The 21,247-nt window shown below is 41.8% G+C and overlaps 1 protein-coding gene across 4 annotated transcripts in view; it reads left to right on the forward strand.

Moving 5' to 3' along the window:
- The window catches only part of CPNE4 (copine 4), a 249,061-nt gene that overhangs the window by 149,017 nt on the left and 78,797 nt on the right, over positions 1-21,247 (forward strand). For all 4 annotated transcript variants that reach the window (XM_052795212.1, XM_052795187.1, XM_052795197.1 and 1 more), the window contains 2 exons: positions 3,751-3,834; positions 4,737-4,826. In XM_052795212.1, coding sequence (XP_052651172.1) covers positions 3,751-3,834; positions 4,737-4,826 — 174 coding nt within the window. The remainder of the gene's footprint in view (positions 1-3,750; positions 3,835-4,736; positions 4,827-21,247) is intronic.

Below are 21,247 nucleotides of genomic sequence, written 5' to 3' on the forward strand. Positions count from 1 at the left end.
TAAAGTTTAAACCAGGCATTTGTGTTATTACTACGTAACTGCTGCACATACTGAAAGAACAATGTGCATTATACCACTAGCAAATGCATTACATTAATCATTTCAACATTATTAAAATATCAAAACATTAAACCTTTATTGCTGCTATTCTTCTTCCAAAGGATATTCTTGTGAGATAATGCAAAGCTGTTAGATACAGCATAACAACCAAAAAGCTTTGAAAATATTAATAGCTATGAAATAAAATGTTTCTTATACGTATCATTTTTTAGTTGTTACGAAACATCATTGATGCTGAAGGATTTTTTTGTTTGTACCTTCATTCTGAAAGGAATTAGGCTTTGTTTTTGCATTGAAGGGGTGTGTCGTGGTTTAACCCCAGCCAGCAACTAAGAACCATGCAGCCACTCACTCACTTCCCCCCACCTGGTGGGATGGGGGAGAGAATCGGGGAAAAAAAAAAAAACCAAGCAACTGTGGGTTGAGATAAGAACAGTTTAATAGAACAGAAAAGCAGCAACTAATAATGATAATAATAACAATGATAAAATGACAATACTAGGATTGGAATATACAAAACAAGTGATGCACAGTGCAATTGCTCACCACTCGCTGACCAATACCCAGTTAGTTCCCAAGCAGTGATCCCACCCAGGCCAACTCCCCCCAGTTTATATACTGGGCATGATGTCACATGGTATGGAATACCCCATTGGCCAGTTTGGGTCAGCTGCCCTGGCTGTGTCCCCTCCCAACCTCTTCTGCCCCTCCCATCTTCTTGCTGGCTGGGTATCAGAAGCTGAAAAATCCTTGACTTTAGACTAAACATTACTTAGCAACAACTGAAAACATCAGTGTTATCAACATTCTTCTCATACTGAACCCAAAACATAACACTATACCAGCTGCTAGGAAGACAGTTAACTCTATCCCAGCTGAAACCAGGACAGAGGGGTGATATAAGCTATCATCCAGCATTAAAATCTTTCCCTTTAGGTGGTATTGCCTTGGTAGTTAAAAACAGATATTAAAAATTACTCCCCTTGTGCTGATTTGCTGTTTTAGCTTTCATGACACTCAGCTGGGGATGATACTATATTTTAAGTCTTCAATAAAATCCTGGTTTCCTTTCTGAATTTTTCTGTACTCCAGGATGCATTCTTTGGATGCATCATTTTGAGGTGTTTTCTTTCAGATAACTTTTCTTATCAAACTTGCGTTTGATAAAGAATCTGTTAACATTAAGCTTTTACTCAGCTTCAATCAATATACTTATGTGTGAGAAGAGGCAGCTCAATCTTTTTTAACCCTATCACTCTAGATTTTGGTGTCACTATGATTGAACCAGCACCCTCACTCTCTGGTTGTTCTCTTTGCTATGCAGTAGTAATTGGGCAGAATTTGATTACCAAAGCCCCCTATATATTAGCAGTTTCAAGTGCTGAATGGAGTCTAGATATTAAATCTACATCAGGGCCTTGAGGCAAACTCTGGAGTTACAGACTTTGTTGGGTTTTGTGCTGGTTCTACACACTCTTATGTTAAATGTCCTGTAACCATGTAATTGGAACAAATAGGCAAACATAACAGCTCTGCTGTTCAGAGCTCCATGTGCTAAGATTTAACAAATACATATGGACATGCTTTGCATCAGTTTCTAAACGTACCATTACCTTTTCTCTAGTAGGAAAAGAAACAGATAATTCACAGAACAGCACTCTGAACACAACATTGATAGGTGTCATCTTTAGGGCATGGAAAAGACTTTAGGTTGCTTGAGCCTTGCCCAAGGCTTCACGGTCCCTAAGGACTCACTTCCTTCTCCAGACATTCAGATTCAGGTGTCTCTTTTGAAAGCCCTGATTTCTTTGCTTGTTTTGCAGTTGTGGAATTGTAAAAATGCCCTAAAGAAAAATTTGACCAAAATGACGTGCCCAGACTTTGGCTAGCATCTTATCCAAAGCTGTTCCCATCCCAATGGCTGTCCAGCTAGTCAAATATAAGTATGTTGGCCATTTGGTGAGGAGAAAATCATAGAACTATGCATATTACAGTCATTTTTACACTAACGCTTTTATAGAAACACTAGGAGAGCAAACAGAATTCCTGACTTCCCCAAACTGATGTGGAGGTCTGTGGTTTTGGATATGGCCAATAGAGAAGAATAATATTCATATGTGTAAAGTTAATCCTGTGGCTCTTTTGAAGAGGAAAATGAATAAGGGAGTTGAAACTACAGAAAATGGGCTGAATGCATTTGAATCCTGCTCTCGCAGCATTGCACAGTTAGAAATTTGAATTAGCCAGCTTTCCCCCTCCAGCTGTGGAGGGCTAATGCCCAGCTACTCTTCCGCCCTCCAGCCAGTACGGCCAGAAGAAATGAGATGTTGCTGAAACAAAAGAGGCTGTGGCCAGACTGCAGCAACACTGTAGAAACCAACTTAATTTAGGTTTGTGTAAGAACACCCAGGGTTGTTAGCTCGATGCAATACTAGGGAAAGGTGTTGTGCAGTGCAGTGAGTATGTGAAGCTCAATGTCTGTCACAGATTTGCTTGCACTTAGAGATATCAAGTAATTTTCTGCATTCCCATGCTCTGTTTGTCATCTTAACATGGGCCATGTTATCACACCCTAAAGAGGACTTGCTTCTCTAACCTTCTCTAATCCATCTTGCCAGTACTTGTGTGTATTGGGTCTGGCTGAGATGGAGTTAATACTCCCCATAGCAGCCCTCATAGCACTGTGCTCTGCATCAGTAGCTAGAAAGGTGTTGATAACACACCAGTGTTTTGGCTACTGCTGAGCAGTGCTGGCACAGCATCAAGGCTGTCTCTCCAACATTTTTGCCCCCCCCCCTCAATGGCAGGCTGGGGCAGGGCAAGATCTCGGGAGGGGACATAACCAGGACAGCTGACCTAAACTAACCAAACAGATATTCCATACCATATGACGTCAGCTCACATATAAAAGCTAAGTAAAGAGAGACGGAGGGGGGCATTTTTTGTCTTCCGGAGCAACCACTACGCGTTCTGAAGCCCTGCTTCCCAGGAAGTAGCTAGACCTCACCTGCTGATGGGAAGCAGAGAATAATATCATTTGTTTTTCTTTGCTTTTGTGCGTGACCTTTGCTTTCAACTTTATTAAACTGTCCTTATCTTGACCCATGAGCCTTTTGTTATATTTTCTCCCCCCTGTCCAGCTGAGGGGGAGTGATAGAGAGGCTTTGGTGGGCACCTGGCATCCAGCCAGGGTCAACCCACTACATTGTGTTAGTTGGTAGCAGCACAATGTCTTGGCCAATTAACTTCTGTCTTGAGAGGGTGGGCAAATAGGGTGAAATTCAACCCCACTGTAGAATATGCTTCAAAGGACCTTACGTGATAAAACTGATGTCAAAAGACCAAACAGGTATGCAGACAGAAAGAAACAAGTAATCCTAACATCCTTAGGATGAAGGAGCTGAAGCTGAGGTATCTGGACTGGGTGTAAGAAGGGACAAGGCTGTAAAATGACATTTTACAGTTCTGCCTGCCATGATTGAAAAGTCAAACTAAGAACAGCAGCAGTGCCATGGAAATCCTTGTGGAACAAGGACAAGAATGAAATATTGCTGAGAGACCCAAGAGGTCTCACTAAAACCATGCTAGCTCTCCTTTTTCATTAGCAGTCAGGGAAGCACCAGTGCACTGTGCCTGGAAAGCCCAAAGAAAGAGAAGTTCAAGAGTAACCTGTCCTATATTTTATTTTAGGATTTTTTCAGCAAATCTGATCCTTTTCTGGAGATTTTCCGGATTAATGATGATGCAACCCAACAACTTGTACACAGGACTGAGGTAAGGAATAGGGTTGGATTTACTTTCCAAGGACACAGGTGGGCTGTCAGGAGGAGTAGATCATGCTTCCCATGTCACAAAGGGTATTGCAAGCACCCACATTTAAAACCACTTCTATCTCTTGTGTAATTATTGACTTGTGGGTAACAGGTCTTGACTTATGCATGAGAGTAAAGGAAGATGGTACTGAAGCCAAAGATCCAAATTTAATTAAACTGGCAGATATTCTGTTTGAAGGTCAGGAGTTATACATATTAAATTTAGCCCAAACCATGCTACAGACAGTATCATATTTTCCCATTAATACTATGTTGCATCTTCATCTCCTCCTCCCAGGTTGCTGGTGCTAAAGAGATTTGTAATCTAGGTGTTTTACATTTGTTTTCAGTGTCATTACTGCTCCTATGGTAATGACTGGTACTGTCCTAAAAAGTAGCATTTAGGTAGTACAGGGTGGAGCTGTGGCAGGTATTCGGGGTTATGAGCCTGTCTTCCTGGCAAGGCAGACCATGTGTCTGTAAATTGATGCTGCCCATCCCCATTGCCCAGACCTGCATCACTTCCATGGCTTCCAATTCAGGGATGTATTCCACAACCTTTCCCTTGTGAGTTACGCTCCCACTGAGGCATGGCAGTGCTGGGGCAATTTCTGTAGCATGATCTGTGTACAGGTCCCCTTTCCACCTGTACTCCTTTTTGGGGCTTTCCAAAGGAGGAGTGTTGCAAACTGCAGGTTGCTCAAGGGCACATATCCCATGCATGTTGTTATGCAAACCTCCAGCTGAGCTCTGCTTTCTTCTCTTTCTGGTGAATGTACTGTATTGAGAATTGTGGCTCTTGTTAGAATTCTGTTTGGAGATGTGCAAATGTTAAGGATTCCCTTCATTTCTTTTCACTCGCAGGTTGTGATGAATAACTTAAATCCAGCCTGGAAGACCTTTAAAGTGTCTGTAAATTCTCTGTGCAGTGGAGACCAGGACCGCAGGCTAAAGGTCAGAAGTCATTCCTGCTTCTTGAATAGTTTTACTCATAGAAAACAAAACTCTGTCTCTCTTTTTCAATTAGAGATTGCTATTCTGCACTGCCCTCTTCTTTCATGGAAAAGATGATCACACAGCTGCTTTGTGATTACCACAATCAAATTAAGGATGCAGAGAAGTGGTAATCCACTGTAATCAGTAGGTTATGCTCTGTACTTCTTAACAGTAACCTCAAAAAATGATGGGGCTGTTTTTGCCAATCAATTGGATAATTTGACCCAGCATCATTTAACTGGTGGAAATATACTCAAGGGAAGTGGCAGCCCTGCCACCATTTTAACTACTATTTCCTCACTTTTATGTCTGGAGACCCTCTGTAAAAGAAACACTGAATTATGAGATCTGTTATTATATTTGAAGAATAGGGTGGCCACAAAAAGACATGTGCTATAGTAATGACAGTGTTACTAGTCAGCAGAAAGACGGATGGTTGGGAACTTGGAGCTTTGTGTAGAAAAATTCATCTTCTTGTAGCTAATTTGGGTTAAATCAAGGCTGAATCCAACTGTTCATATCTTCTAATCAGGTTTAAGGTTAATACTAAATTAAAAAATGTTAAACAAAGGGCACTATCCCCAGTGTCTATTCAGCCAGTTGGACCTGATGAAAGGACATTGGACCCAAAAGTATGTCTTTTTTTTTTTTTTTTCTTACCATACAAAATTGTCTAATAAAAATGTTTCCTTGTCCCTGCAAACCTTTCTTCTTTCATCATTATAACTGCACAACCCTGCAGAAGCGGTATCGTCATTTTTCACTCATTACAGACTGCAGGATGTGCTGTGCAGATAGAAAAAATAAAATGCCTGGTGTCTACATGTTACAATGCGTGCCACAAATGGGTGGAAAAAGGTAAAAAGGAGTCTTACGAATGCTTGGATTTATACTGGTCATGCTGATTGTGATTTATAACTTCACAAAATCAGCACTGTTGTTATGGAACATCAGTGGTACTGACACAGTGTTTGTATGTATACATTTGTATGGTATTGGGGATGCATGAGGAAGACGCAGGTATGAATGGTTATCTTTATATATTGTTTGTGTCCCTGGTGGCACCGTTGGGCAAGCAAGATGAGTCGAAGGGCAAAAGAAGTACCAAAAGAGTGAGGAAGTTTGAGAAAACAATGAGACATGTAGCAAGGAAAAGTGAAGGATGATGTAGATGGAGCATAGGATACTTAGGAGGCCGGACCAAGATGTTTATGACAGGTGCATCTGACATGTTGGACTGAAGCTCAGCACCTCAGGTGCTACAGGGAAGCAGTTGTGAAAGATCCTTTCATCTACCCCTTAGCTGTGTAAATGGTCAATCCAGTTGTGTTTGGCATGTCCAATGGGATTGAAACAGAGTTGTAGCAGATAAAATAGAGAATGAGGTGTAGGGAAAGAACAGCCTCTATTTTAAACTGCAAACAAAACTAACAGTATTGGCTGAAGAGGATTTCTAACGCAAATGAAGAAATGTAGAGGAGTTATTTATTGTAGCGTGTGTAGGATGACAGTAATGTGAAGTGTCAGGATAATGACTGTTATCTTGGGAGGCTGCAATTTTATAAATTTCCTGAGTAGATTAAATATCTGTAAGTTAGTTGCCTGAAACACAGAAGACAAGTAAATTATTCTGTGTTGTGTAAGCAATATAGATTTCCTTATAGAGCTTTTGCTTTTGAATGGAGTGAGCTATGAAAAGTTTGGAAAGGGAAGATGAGCAGTTTTTTGATGTATTAGAGAGGGGCGAGCCACTGGTGGGACATACAGACAGAGGTGAGATGGTTAAAGCAGGTGGGAGTACTGTAGCTGCTGCAGCATTCTGTGAAGGTGAAAGGGAGCAGAACTGAAGGGGGCAATGCTGGAGAACATGGTATAGTCAAACTGTGAGATGCTGAGAGGCTGAAGAAGAGATGTAATGTGACAGATTATCTGTGTTATGCAGCCTCTCTGAGGGTGCACTTTACACAACCAGATGCAGAAGGTTGCACCCTGCCTCTTCCTTGGCACAGGATCCCAGATCACCTAGTCCGGCTTACACCTGACAGTCACTAAGAGCAATCAGTTGTGCCTGCCCTTATAGGATCTGCTTCTTGAGGTAGGTTAAATTGAAATGGGTAACATCCCATAGTAATGCAACTATATAGGTTTGAGGCAAGAGAAGGATCAGATTTCTGCCGCTCAAACGAAAAGCAGAATTAGAACAGCACTGCCTTCAGCACATTGTGTATATGAGGCCTTTAAACCACTTAGATGAGAAAACCTAGGAAGAGATGCAAACAAAACATGATGCCTAGAATGTCAGAGCAAGTGGCAAGTCCATAAGGGTAGAGAAATGTGGTTCTGGAGGGAGAAACATGCTTTAATCTCTTTGAAATTGAGGTGCGAAAGTGTGAGAAAGGCTGAGATTTCAGCTTGGGCAGAAGATGGGTCTGGGAATAAAGGGGGTCTTTGAGCTATTAGCAGAGAGACAGTAGTCAAATTTGTTTGCAGATGATACTGCTAAAGGAGAGGCTGAAGAGGGAGAAGTGAAGAGGGATGAAAATAGTCCTTTAGGGCTGCCTGTAAAGATGAGGGGAAAGTCAGTGAAGGAATGGGTGAAGGAGAGAACCAGGGCAAGATGGCTCTTATGAACCTATGGACAGTTTCCAAAATAGTCTTGATTCTGCAGGATATCTTTTTCTTTTTTTGGAAAATACATGTTTTTATCTGCGTATGCAAGTGTTTGCAGGCCCTGATTTAGATATCTGAGTATTTGCCTGAGGCTGCAGTTCAGGCATTTGCAGAAAAGCTAAAAGTAGTAAGATTTGCACCAGATCATTCATGAGTGCAGAAATATTTTAAAATTAATGTGGCTGTGAAATAAGAAAAAAGCTTAAAGCTTCTTTAAAATTCAGGCCCTTTATACCTTTTGGTGGGTGTAAGATAAGGCTGCGATGGTAGAGCAGCCCCCAAAATCACTTATGTTTGACAGATAGCATATAGTACTTGTCAGATGACTATTCTGTTTGCTTTCGATATGGACTGTAACTTAGGAATTTGATGGCAGCCAGGACAGAAGAATGGAAATTATAAGAAATAAAGGTGAAGTATCTGTGATGGGTTTAACACTGTATGAATGTTTATACTTCAATTTACATTGAATAAGCATTCCAGTCTCCACCCTACCGTATTTTGGAACATTTTACTTTAGTTGCTTCGTTTCACTTCATAAAGTATATAGCAATAAGTTACTGCTAAGTGTTGGAAGAATTCCCTGTGCCATATTTAACATGGGGAGATTTAGTGTATTCCAGCTGCCTTGCCGAGCATCAGCTTCTCACCAAGATTGCTTGATCACTGTGAACGGTAATTGCATAAGGCTGGGTAGTTTCGTACCTGTACCTGCTGGTTTTATTTGCATACTCTGGGAGGCATAATCTAAGTCAAGGCTTTAAGAGGCACCAGAAATGCTTGGCAGGAAATGTCAGCTTGTGGAAATTCTGCAAATGGAGAGAGACTTCCTAACAACAGCAAACACATCGCAACCGTCAGTACCTTTGGCTTGCCTCTGTAGGCTATTTGGAGCTCTGAAGTCTTGGCCTTTTGTCCTGGTTTCAGCTGGGATAGAGTTAATTGTCTTCCTAGTAGCTGGTACAGTGCTATGTTTTGAGTTCAGTATGAGTAGAATGTTGATAACACACTGATGTTTTCAGTTGTTGCTAAGTAGTGTTTAGTCTTAAGTCAAGGATTTTTCAGCTTCTCATGCCCAGCCAGCCAGAAAGCTGGAGGGGCACAAGAAGTTGGCACAGGACACAGCCAGGGCACCTGACCCAAAGTGGCCAATGGGGTATTCCATACCGTGTGATGTCACATCTAGTGTATAAACTGGGGGGAGTGGGGGCAGGGGGATCGACGCTCAGGGACTAATTGGGCGTCGATTGGTGGGTGGTGAGCAATTGCACTGCACATCATTTGTACATTCCAATCCTTTTATTATTGCTGTTGTTATTTTATTAGTGTTATCATCATCATTATTAGTTTCTTCTTTTCTGTTCTATTAAACCGTTCTTATCTCAACCCGCGAGTCTTCCTTCTTTTCCCGATTTTCTCCCCCATCCCACTGGGGGGGGGGGGGGGGGGGGAAGCGAGTGAGTGGCTGCGTGGTGCTTAGTTGCTGCCTGGGGTTAAACCACGACACCTTTCATCTCTGCCACTGAAATCACATGGGTACTGAGCTTAGTGGTCTGTGTTAGGAGGAATGGGAATTAACATGGCAAAAATACACTAAAACAACTTAGTTTAACTTAACAGAATTTTGCTCTTTGTAAGTCTGGCACCCAAAGAAGCCTTTATACTGTCCGGGCATTTGAAACTTTCTTGTTTAAAATGTGTGTTTAGAAAGATAAGATAAGCAAGGTCACTAAAATCAAAGCAACCACTAATTAGGGTCTCTCTCAAAAGTATTTTGCTAGCATCCTTTACAAAGTCTGTTAATTTGAATTCCTTATGGGCTTTTAAAAAAAAAAAATCTAATTTTGCTTTGTTTAGCTGTGGTGCAGAGAGCAGTTATTTTTTCATTCCTCTCAGGATGCCTTGTAAAACTTAATTGCAATTATTGCTGCTCTAGGTTTTATTATGTAAAAGATATATTAGATTTATGAACCTACTGAGCTTTTCTTCCCAGATATTGAAACCATCTGAGAAGTCTTGTCACATTTCAGTGCCGGTCATAACTTCTTTTAATGCTAACAGTACAGACAATTTGTGTATGCATTGAAGTAAACAAAATACCTCTTTGATCGAAAAGTAGTGCATTGCTTTTCTAATATGTGAAAAGATTCATAGAATCATAGAATCATAGAATCATTTTGGTTGGAAAAGACCTTCAAGATCATCGAGTCCAACCATTAACCATGCCCCCTAAACCATGCCCTGGAGTACCCTGTCCACTCGCTTTTTGAATACCTCCAGGGATGGTGACTCAACCACTTCCCTGGGCAGCCCATTCCAATGTTTGACAACCCTCTCAGTAAAAAACTTTTTCCTAATATCTAACCTAAATCTCCCTTGCGTCAACTTGAGGCCGTTTCCTCTTGTCCTATCTCCAGCCACCTGACAGAAGAGACCAACACCCACCTCACTACAACCCCCTTTCAGGTAGTTGTAGAGAGCGATAAGGTCTCCCCTCAGCATCCTCTTTTCTAGACTGAACAACTCCAGATCCCTCAGCAGCTCCTCATAAGACTTGTGCTCAAGGCCCCTCACCAACTTGGTTGCTCTCCTCTGGACAAGCCGCAGCACCTCAATGTCTTTCCTGTAGTGAGGGGCCCAAAACTGAACACAGTACTCGAGGTGCGGCCTCACCAGTGCCGAGTACAGGGGAACAACCACCTCCCTGTTCCTGCTGGCCACACCATTTCTGATACAGGCCAGGATGCCGTTGGCCTTCTTGGCCACCTGGGCACACTGCTGGCTCATATTCAGCCGGCTATCAACCAGCACCCCCAGGTCTTTCCCTGCCGGGCAGCTTTCCAGCCACTCTTCCCCAAGCCTGTAGCACTGCGTGGGGTTGCCGTGACCAAAGTGCAGGACCCGGCACTTGGCCTTGTTGAACTTCATACGATTGGCCTCAGCCCATCGATCCAGCCTGTCCAGATCTCTCTGTAGAGCCTCCCTACCCTCAAGCAGATCGACCCTGCCTCCCAACTTGGTGTCGTCTGCAAACTTGCTGAGGGTGCACTCGATCCCCTCATCCAAATCATTAATAAAGATATTAAACAGAACAGGGCCCAACACCGAGCCCTGGGGAACCCCACTTGTGACCCGCCGCCAACTGGATTTCACCCCATTCACCACTATCCTCTGGGCTCGTCCATCCAGCCAGTTTTTCACCCAGCGAAGAGTGCACTTATCCAGGCCACAAGACGCCAGCTTCTCAAGGAGTATGCCATGAGAGACAGTGTCAAAGGCCTTGCTGAAGTCTAGGAAAATAACATCGTCAGCCTTTCCCTCATCCACTAGGCGAGTCACCTGGTCATAGAAGGAGATCAGGTTGGTCAAGCAGGACCTGCCTTTCATGAACCCATGCTGACTGGGCCTGATCCCCTGCTTGTCCCGGACTTGCCATGTGAGTGCTTTCAAAACAAACCATTCCATAATCTTCCCCAGTACCGAGGTCAGGCTGACAGGCCTGTAGTTCCCTGGATCCTCCCTCCGACCCTTCTTATAAATGGGAGTCACATTGGCAAGCCTCCAGTCCTCTGGGACCTCCCCTGTTGACCAGGAACGCTGATAGATGATAGAGAGTGGCTTGGCAAGGACCTCTGCCAGTTCCCTCAGTACTCTTGGATGGATCCCATCAGGTCCCATAGATTTGTGAGTGTCCAGATGGCGTAGCAGGTCCCTAACTAATTCCTCCTGGATTAAGGGGGGTATGTTATGCTCTTCATCCTTACCTTCCAGCTCATGGGGTGGAGTACCCTGAGGATGACTGGACTCACTATTAAAGACTGAGGCAAAGAAGGCATTAAGTACCTTGGCCTTTTCCTCATCACTGGTTGCTACATTCCCTTCTGTATCCATTAAAGGAAAGATATTCTCCTTGGGATTCTTTTTACTGTTAACATATTTGTAAAAACATTTTTTGTTATCCCTTACGATAGTGGCCAGATTTAGTTCTAGCTGAGCTTTAGCCTTTCTAATTTTCTCTCTGTATGATCTAACAAGATCCCTGTACTCCTCCCAAGTTGCCCGCCCTTTCCTCCAGAGATGATACACTCTCCTTTTTTTCTTGACTCCTAGCAAAACTCCCCATTCAGCCAGGCCGGTCGTTTTCCTCGGCGGTTCGACTTGCGGCACATGGGAATAGCCTGGTCCTGAGCCATTAAGATTACCTTTTTAAAGAATGTCTATGCCTCCTGGACCTCTTTGCCCTTCAGGACCGTCTCCCAGGGGACTCTCTCAACCAGTGCCTTGAAGAGGCCAAAGTTAGCCCTCTGGAAGTCCATAGTGGTGGTTTTGCTGACCACCTTCTTTGCCTCACCAAGAATTGAGAATTCTATCATTTCATGATCGCTAAGCCCAAGACGGCCTCCAACCATCATACCTCCCACCAGTCCTTCTCTGTTCGTAAACAACAGATCTAGCAAGGCTCCTCCCCTGGTTGGCTCACCCACCAGCTGTGTCAGGAAGTTATCTTCCACACACTCCAGGAACCTCCTAGACTGCTTACTCTCTGCTGTGTTGTATTTCCAGCAGATGTCTGGAAAGTTAAAGCCCCCCACAAGGACAAGGGCACACGATTCTGAGACTGCTGCCAGCCGCTTGTAGAATGATTCATCCGTCTCTTCAACCTGGTCGGGCGGTCTATAACAGACTCCCAGCACAATATCTGTCTCATTGGCTTTCCCTCTCATCCTCACCCATAAGCACTCCACCTTGTCATCAGAATCGTGTAGCTCTGAACAGTCAAAACATTCCCTAACATAAAGAGCCACCCCACCACCTCTTCTACCTTGCCTATCCCTTCTGAATAGCTTGTAGCCATCCATTGCAGCACTCCAGTCATGGGAGTCATCCCACCATGTTTCCGTGATGGCGACTAAGTCATATCTATCCTGCTGCACAATGGCTTCCAGCTCCTGCTGTTTATTGCCCATGCTGCGTGCATTGGCATAGATCCATTTGAGCTGGGTCATCGAATCCACCCCTAACATCGGCACGCTGCCCTCAGGCTCATCTCTGGTGCACCTAGTTTTATCCCTTACCCCCTTCGAACCTAGTTTAAAGCCCTTTCTATGAGCCCTGCCATCTCATGAGCAAGGATTCTCTTACCCCTTCGAGATAGCTGGACACCATCTGTCGCTAGCAAGCCCGGTGCTGTGTAAGCCTCCCCATGATCAAAAAACCCAAAATTCCACCTATGGCACCAGCCTCTGAGCCACGTATTAACCAGGTATGTTTTCCTGTTCCTTTCAGTGTATTTCCCTGACACTGAAGGGATTGAGGAAAATACTACCTGTGCTCCCGATCTTTCTACTAATTGTCCCAGTGCCCTGAAATCCCTTTTGATTGCCTTTGGATTCCTCTCTGCAATCTCATCACTGCCAACCTGCACAGCCAGCAATGGGTAATAATCAGAGGTCTGAACCAGACCAGGGAGTTTCCTGGTAATGTCTTTTACCTGGGCCCCAGGGAGGCAGCAGACTTCCCTGTGGGATGGGTCAGGTCTGCATATCAGGCCCTCTGTCCCCCTTAAGAGGGAGTTGCCTACAACAATTACCCTCCTTTTTCTTTTTTCAGTTCACAATGGTAATTGCTGACAAATCTGAGGGAGGGATAAAATCCTCCTGAGAGCCGTTTTTATCCTTGTCTGCTGTGCTGAAGGTCCTGTAAATTGTGGAACTTTGGCATTCAAGTTTGGTTCCAGCATGTGAGGTATGTTGCCATCAAAGGTTTATCTGAAATGCAGACTTGCGTTGTGAGTATCTTCTGGTAGGGATCATCTACTGTCTATCCATTCTAATAGTTACAGCGTTCCTCCTTTTCTAGAGGGGTCCTGGTAATGTACACTGAAAAATAATCTCTTTTTGTTTTGGTATTAGATATTGTAATACCTGGGATGTAAACACCTAACAAGGTGCTGTAAAGGCACAGGCCAAACAGTGCACATGGCACAGAGTAAGAATATCTTCTGCTGAGGCTGTACAGAGAACCTCACAGACAGCAATTCTGTTGATAGCGAAAAGTAGGAAAAGAGGGAAAAAAACCTGGAAGAAAAACATTGCTGCAGGTGAAGTAATAAGCTGCAAGGAGAGGGAGAAGCATGTGTCATATCTGTATAGAAAGTCCTTTCCATCTTCCACCCACATAGGGGAAATTTTCAAAAGAAGAATGTCCATTAGATATTTTTCTACCTTTCAAAAACCTGTATGTTGGAACTGCATCATTGTTGTCAGTTCGTTTATTGTTTCCTCCCTGCCTAACTCGGATTACAGATGATGAGCCTGACCCTGATGACATTTATGCACGTACGGTTATGAGTGGCCCCCACAGCCGTGGTTACCAGGGTGACTACGTACACTGGGTCGTAAGGCCTCTGTGTGCATGACTGGCTCTTTGCAGCGTGAAGCCCTGAGACATTGCTGTTGCTTACCTTTGGGTAACCATGAGAAGGTTGCCTCTTCCCATGCCCTTCTAATGAGGTTAAAACCTGGTTCTGCCATTCTTCCCCATTCTCTCTTATGTCCAGTTGACTTCCTTGTCTCTGTCCATCCCATCTGTTGGACCAGCTGTGTCTTAGCACATGAATTATATGTTTGGTTTTCTGGTGAGGGGTCTATCCGCATATGCTTGTAGGCCCCAGTATATCTGCGATGCTCTAGTGCTAGTGAGATGCATTCAGGGGTTTAAAAGTCGTGATTTTCAATTCATTTCCATACTAAGACCTTTAGAAGTAGCAATACGTTGGCCTTTCCAATGTGAATTTTCATAGGTTATGAATTTTCTACATTTTTGTGGTAGATTATTGTAACAAGGTCTTCCTGAGAGATCTGCACTTTGCTTAAATTTGTAATCTATACAGTGCCTCTTCTGCCTTGTTGATACTGTTATATAATGTGATCCTTGCTTACATTATTAATAGAAGAAGCTCCAGCATCTATGAGAAAGATTTTGATGTTATGCTGGATGAAAATAGGCAATCACTTTATTTTAATTTTATAAATTTAAAAAATTAAATTAAAAAATTATTATTAATTTAATAATCTCTTCCCAAGGGTCTGTTAAGGCGTTTTGGGGGGTGGAAGATTGGGTCTTCCTCAAATTGTTGTAACCATGTTTCTTTCTGATTTCTTCAAAGTATTGAATCTTTCATGCAGAATGATGGATCATTAGGAGAAAAAGGTTTCTTAAAGGTCCGTGAGTGTATTGGTTGCTCCATTCTGAGCTAAGGAAAAGCAAATAGCAGTGGTTATTTTGATATTCTCTGAGTTATTACTGCACTGTTCTTTAGATCAATAAGCTTTCAGTGACTTTTAATACTTGTCTACAGCTCTGCTTATACAGGTGTATTATAAACTGTAATCCTTCAATAAGCCCTCAGTATCTTTGAAACCCAGTGGTGAAAGTAACTGAGCAGAAGCTGTGAAGAAGGCCAAGTAAGGCTTAAGAGACAAGCAATAAGTAATACATTCAGACAAATCCATTAATGCTTTTATTCTTTAATAGTTTAGCTGTCATAGAGTGTTTGAAGCACTAATGTGGAAAGATACGGTTTATGGTCAACAGCAATAATTTGTGCAGGACTTAAAAAAGCATGTGGCACAAAGGGCAATTCAAGCAGAGTCAAACGATGATTAGAAAAGCATGAACTGAAGGATTTCACACTGTTCCATAAGAGAAGACTCATTTGTTGTTGCTGTTTTCTTTGGGCTTTTAATTCCATATAGAAAGAGACTGGCACCAAGAACGAATTACAACGTAGGCTAGGCTTGCTGTTTATTTACTTGATTGGGTGATTAACTACGCAGTTCTACATTGTCCCCTTCGATTACTCACAAAACTAATGCTAGTGGAGCCAATCATTCCCTCCTTGCTTTCCCTGATGTTGCTGAAGAGGTATTTGCATGTGGAGTCCTTCTTATGGAAAGTCTACAACAAGAAAGGGGGACTCAACCTTTACAAGTCTTTAATATGAATCAAAAGATGTCTTCAAATGACTTTTTCAGTAAGTAGTTTATTTTTCACTAGGTCAGGGCATTTTCTTGGAATCTTTAGAACAATTGCCTCACTCCTGGAGGGTGCAGATCTTTCTTTATAATCTGAATAGTATTTATTTATTAGTTGTTTTAAGGATGTTATCATGTTGTGAATTTCCAGAGAAGTTCTTGTAAAGCTGACTGTTCAGCTGGCAATTTTAGATAACAAAAAGTTCCTTCTTGGCAGTCAAAAGTAACACAAAAAAAATAGGCTTAAATATGGGGATGTGGTGTATATTTAATAAACTTATAGAAATATTTGTGTAAGTGCATATTGCTTAACCAGAGTATGAGTTTTAAAATAGCCTTCTGAGAGGATGATACATTATTTTGAGGATTATTATAAAATTAAAGTAAATGACACACTGTAAAAGCCAATTTCTGAGACCTCCTTGCATAAATGCCATTGGACCTCCTTTCCCAGTAAATGATTCATTAGAATACTACAATTCTTAAATGTTTCTCTTGCTTTCTTTCTCATATTCCCATTGTTCTCTCTACGTGCCTGTGGTTGCAGGCACTACACTGATGATTAAAACTCAAGTGGCCTACTTCACAAGGTCTATGGTGATTGTGGGGAATTTGCTGCATCTACTCACCCTGTTCTGTCAGTTTGGGTTAATCTGTAATTTAGCAATCGGTTTATAATATGAGTGCCTCCTGAATTCATCAATCACAGCAGCGTGTTTGGAACCCTGATTTATCTGAGCATGTCAAGGACTGATCTGATCAATCTTCATAAACTCTGTGCAGGTGGGGTGCAAGATTTAAGATCATCCTTAAAACAAAACTGATTAACTCTTAGTGCATCTGATCTCAACTCACAGATTCCTTTTTTTTCTCTCCCCTTTCCTTGGCTGTATTCTTGATAAAGCAGTTGAAGGTGCCAAGGAAGAAAATACCAGATTGCAGTGAAGATTTAGGAGAGAGAAATAGACTCAAGAAATGAGCTTGATCCTATTTTTTTTAAAGTCAAGGGAACTCACTCTGATGACTGTAATAGGCACTAGTTTGTTCTCCATTATTGTAACTGCTGAATATATAGCAAATTAATTGTCAGATTAATGAATCTAGATTTGGGTTAATTGATGCTTGTGAAGTGTTTTGAAGATGAAAGAGCTATCTAAATGGCAAGTGTTGTCACAACAATTAGGGGTGCAAGTGGATTTCACAAGGGAGAGATCATCTGATACATGGTGGTTACAAAGTAAGGAGCTGATATTCACATCTCCAAGAGCTTGGGCTGTTGATAAAGATGATGGTAGAATCCTGAAGAGCTGGTACATATGAATAAAATGGGCAGGGTAGTGAGAGACAGGAGTCTTACTCCCATCCATTGGGTGACTCTGACAGACCAAATTTCAGAGTTCACCCTGTAAAAGGATTTTACTTCCTGTTCCTTACCAGAGGCCCATGAGCCCTGGGGCAGAAATGAAGAAACTTCCCCCTGACATTGCAAGGAGCATTCATTGTGTGAAACAAGGGCAAAGACAGGACAGCAAACAAGCAAAAATGTTGTGTGTGAATTTGTTTGCCTGGATTAGGGGATCCAAGGAGCATTTTCTCTGTTTCTCTTTTGCAAATAAGAGAGGATTGCCTCCAAATAATCTGTACATTGCATTTATTGTGAGCTTTCTTCCAGCTGCTTACTGCTTCCGTGGTTCCATCCCAAGACAAATAAATACAGCCTTCTGCAACTTTGCTATGCAAGTCATCAGTACGAGAAATGTTTTGAAGGGCGCACTCTCACCTCTCTTGAGCTGTCTTTGAAAGTGAGTTTTAATCCCCAGAGATGAAACGGAGGGTCCTATAAGTGCTGCCGACTATAATCCAAATCAGAGCCGTCTGGTTCCTTCACAGGGCAATAGCTGATAAAGTACTAAATCCCATCCCTGGGACCATTTAAACTGAGACAAAGCAAAGCCCTGGTAATGAGGATCAGTTCCACAGTGGAAGGTGGGGCGCAGGGGATGCTGATGAATTAAATGACCTCTGCCTTCTTCCCGATTTTCAGATCACTGTGTTGATAATGCACTGAACACCCTACAGACCCCAGTATTAGCTGTGGAGTTGCTTACTGTAGAAGTTTAGAAACAGTGCTACCATTTTGAATTCAAAGAAGTAAATGAAGCTCTGCTTTCACTAAAACAGATCAGGATTAAGGCTTAACTGTAACCTTGTAAAGCAGCTGAATGCTGTAGCGAGAGAACTTTGAAGTGTTGCATATCTTAAAGAAAATCCGTCAGTCTCATACCTTTGTGTCTACAGGACATTTTGCTGTGTGACTTACAGTATCTCATGCTATTAAAAATGAGAGAAAATTAAAGTGTAACCAGTTTTTCATATTCTTTTTTCATTTCTTTCAGTTAAGACTGGAAAGAATAGTGAAGGCAATTTCCAGACAATCTGATTTCAGACTCTCATAAAGTAGCAAAGCCTCACATTGGCTGACATACAACCAACTTAACAAAGACCCTTGGTTTCTTTTCAGATAACTTTTTTTACTCTGTAAATTGAAAATTACACACTCATGGAAATTCTTCTCTTGTTGTTAAATCTTGTAATAAATGTATTCTTTGCTATGAATGATATATTTTTGCTACTTAAATAGAAAGCTTACCTTCAAATTGTACTCATAAATTGTGTCTTTATACACTAACCTACTGCCACACAAAAATGGTTACACATTGCAGATAATAAAATATGTGTATTTTAAATGCTAGTATTCTCAGGGAACATAGCAGTGTCAAATTTAAGGCAAAATAATATATTTGTTTAAAAAAATTACAATAAGTATCTTCAGGGACCTAATTATAAATTAATGTTTGTGATACTTTAGGCAGCATTAGGGCAGAAATAGCTATTAAGTGTGTCTAAACTTTAATATTTTAGAAGATGTCTCAGTACATAAGGGTCACTTGAAAAGTGTGAACTTTATCTCACACTGGAAATATGTATTTAGCCCTTCCATACACAGCGATCTCACCTACCACACATGCTGTTAAATGCGATCTGTATTTTCCATTTGACAAAAACGTGTTTCCATCCAGCTAGATGATGTACATGTTTTGTAATGTGTACATACATGTGTATAATGTATATGCACCATACATAATGGATGGAGCTGTGTTTTGTAATAAAAATGTTTTATCTGCCTTACCAAATCGAAATTAACCATGTTTATCATGTATGTTGGTTCTCCAAATGATTCTGAAAATGCTTGATAGCAATGCTCTACAGGACTCCCCAGAAAAAGCATTTAGCAGATCACAGCCCTCCTTGTGGTAATACTAGAAGAAACGAAGGCTTTTGAGATCAGAGACTTCAGTGTTTTTGTGGATAGTTGTTGTTCTGTTTGTGCATTACAGCTGCTAAAACATGCCAGGGAAGTTTTACCTTAGGGTAAAACTTGACATTACTGCTAGCTCTGAGCTTTGGCTGGGATTCGATGTTAGGATAAAACTTGTTTGCGACACCTTCATCCCAGTCCCCCTCAGTCAATGAGAAATCAAGACTTGCTTGTTCACTATGAACAGTGGAGTTATTTTAGTGGTCTGCTCACCAAGAGCAATGCCACCAGTGCATTTTCAGGAAGCCTGGGAGGAAGGTGTTCTCTTGTCCCCCTCTGCTCTGAGCTGCCAGTATGGCAGCCCCGGCTGTGACGCTCTTCAGGGCTCCCCGCTGACTCCAGCCAGCTGCAGTGCAGCAACCCTTTCCCCATTCTGTGTGGCTATTTCCAATGTACTATTCAAGTCTTGCTCAACAGAATTGTTCAAAGTGGCTGCTAGCTTAGTGTATCCAGTTCGTTGCTGCTGCCGAAGACCTCGAAAGATGTGCAAGCTGTTTTGGGGGTAAGACTTCTCTGTGACTGTGGAGCTGATTCGTGACCTGAGCCTGACAGCAGTTGTGTCTGCTTTGCCCGAGATTAACAAAGGGGATAGTGTTTGCTATCACAAACACACTGATCCTTCCCCTTCTGAAGAGTACATGGATTGTCCGTACATCCTTAAGTGAAAGAGAAGGCAAGTAATCTTAGAAATCATTTCTCAGTATTACAGACTCTTGAGTCTTCTAGTCTGCTTTCCGAAGAGATCATAAAAAAGGCTATGGCTGGCCTGCCCCCTACAACCTACATTGCCTTGGTCTGAAGTTACAACATATGAACAGCAACAGCATCAGCAGTTGATCTCTTCGACAACCGCCTAAGGTTTCTTCAGATCTACTAATTGCCTGTTACATTGTTGACCATCGCATTACTAGCCTAGAATTCCTATTGAGTCTCCTCATTTATTTTATTTCTGAGAAATTCCAGGATTTACTGATAGCAGTTTCTTTCTATACTAGGAAATCTCCTCGTGGGATGCCAGCAAGATCTGTTTAGTCTCACACACTTTTCCACACTCTTGCCAGTACTTAACAAGTGTTCAGCAGTAGAGGAGTTTTGGACAGACAAGGACTTCATGATGCCTCTTAAACAATGACAACAACAGCAGGACAAGTTCTGTCATTCATACCCATCTCTTGAATTAAAAACACAGCATTTTACAGAGCAGCATCTCAGAGATCTGAAGAGTAGTATCATTTGCAGTTTTAATGTAATTTAAGTACATATGGGACCTTGAATCACATCAGACCTCCTAAGTAACTGCAGGAGCCAAGATACTAGACCATTGTACTGAGTCCCAAGGAGGATAAATGCTGGGTCCATTCATCAGTTTCTGTTGACAGCTTTTCCTGGAATAAAGGAAAAGAAACAAAGGATGGGAAGAAATGGAGGAAGTTGTAAGAAAGCTTTCTGGTTATCTCTGCTGGGACCAGATATTGTTCAAGATAGTCATAAGTGACCTGGAGAAAGGGAAAAATAGGGTAGCAAAATTCATAGGTGACCAAATAATCTGGGATTGTTTTGACTTCAAAATGTCACAAAAGGATCTTAATCCTAATGATTGGCACTAAGATACAAAGAAAGTCAACAAGAATGATCATAGGAAGGCTTCTTTCTGCGAAGAGACTAAATTCAGGCTGAAAAGAAAGATAATCAGGTAGTTCTGAAGTCATGAATGACTTGGGGGAAATGACGAGGGAATGGTTTGATTATTTGTCCTCAAAGTACATGAACTTGAAAATCATGATGACCAGGCACAATGCTTAAAACAAAAGGAAGTTCTATTTCCATAAGACACAGTTCAGTGATGGGATATGTTGTCAAAGGACGTTGGTACACCAAAAACAATAAATATGCTAAAAATGGGACTAGACAAATTCATGAATGATTATTGCATTGGCTAGCTATTAACAGCATATATCAGATGCTCTCTCTAGCTTTAGGTGAACATAAAGTTGTTGACTGCCAGTAACTGGGAGAACATGGTGAAGTAAAGATGAATGTACCTTTCCTTGTCTTATATAGTCTTTCTTTAAGTATTCACTAGCATCTGACAGAAAGATGATACTGGTACCATGTACTTTTAATATTTTCTGATGGTGAATACTTGCAGCTTTCAAGGTGAAATTTCAAGTGTTGATTTTCATCTGAAAAAGCTCTAAATGGTTAGGGTTTCATAACTTGAGAAATTGTGCATATTCATAGCAAGGGTATGCATATACTGCTCGTGGTCACGGTGCAAGGTTTCTTCTCCAGTA

Source organism: Harpia harpyja, chromosome 1 (assembly GCF_026419915.1).
Source record: "Harpia harpyja isolate bHarHar1 chromosome 1, bHarHar1 primary haplotype, whole genome shotgun sequence".
Classification (NCBI taxonomy): Eukaryota; Metazoa; Chordata; class Aves; order Accipitriformes; family Accipitridae; genus Harpia; species Harpia harpyja.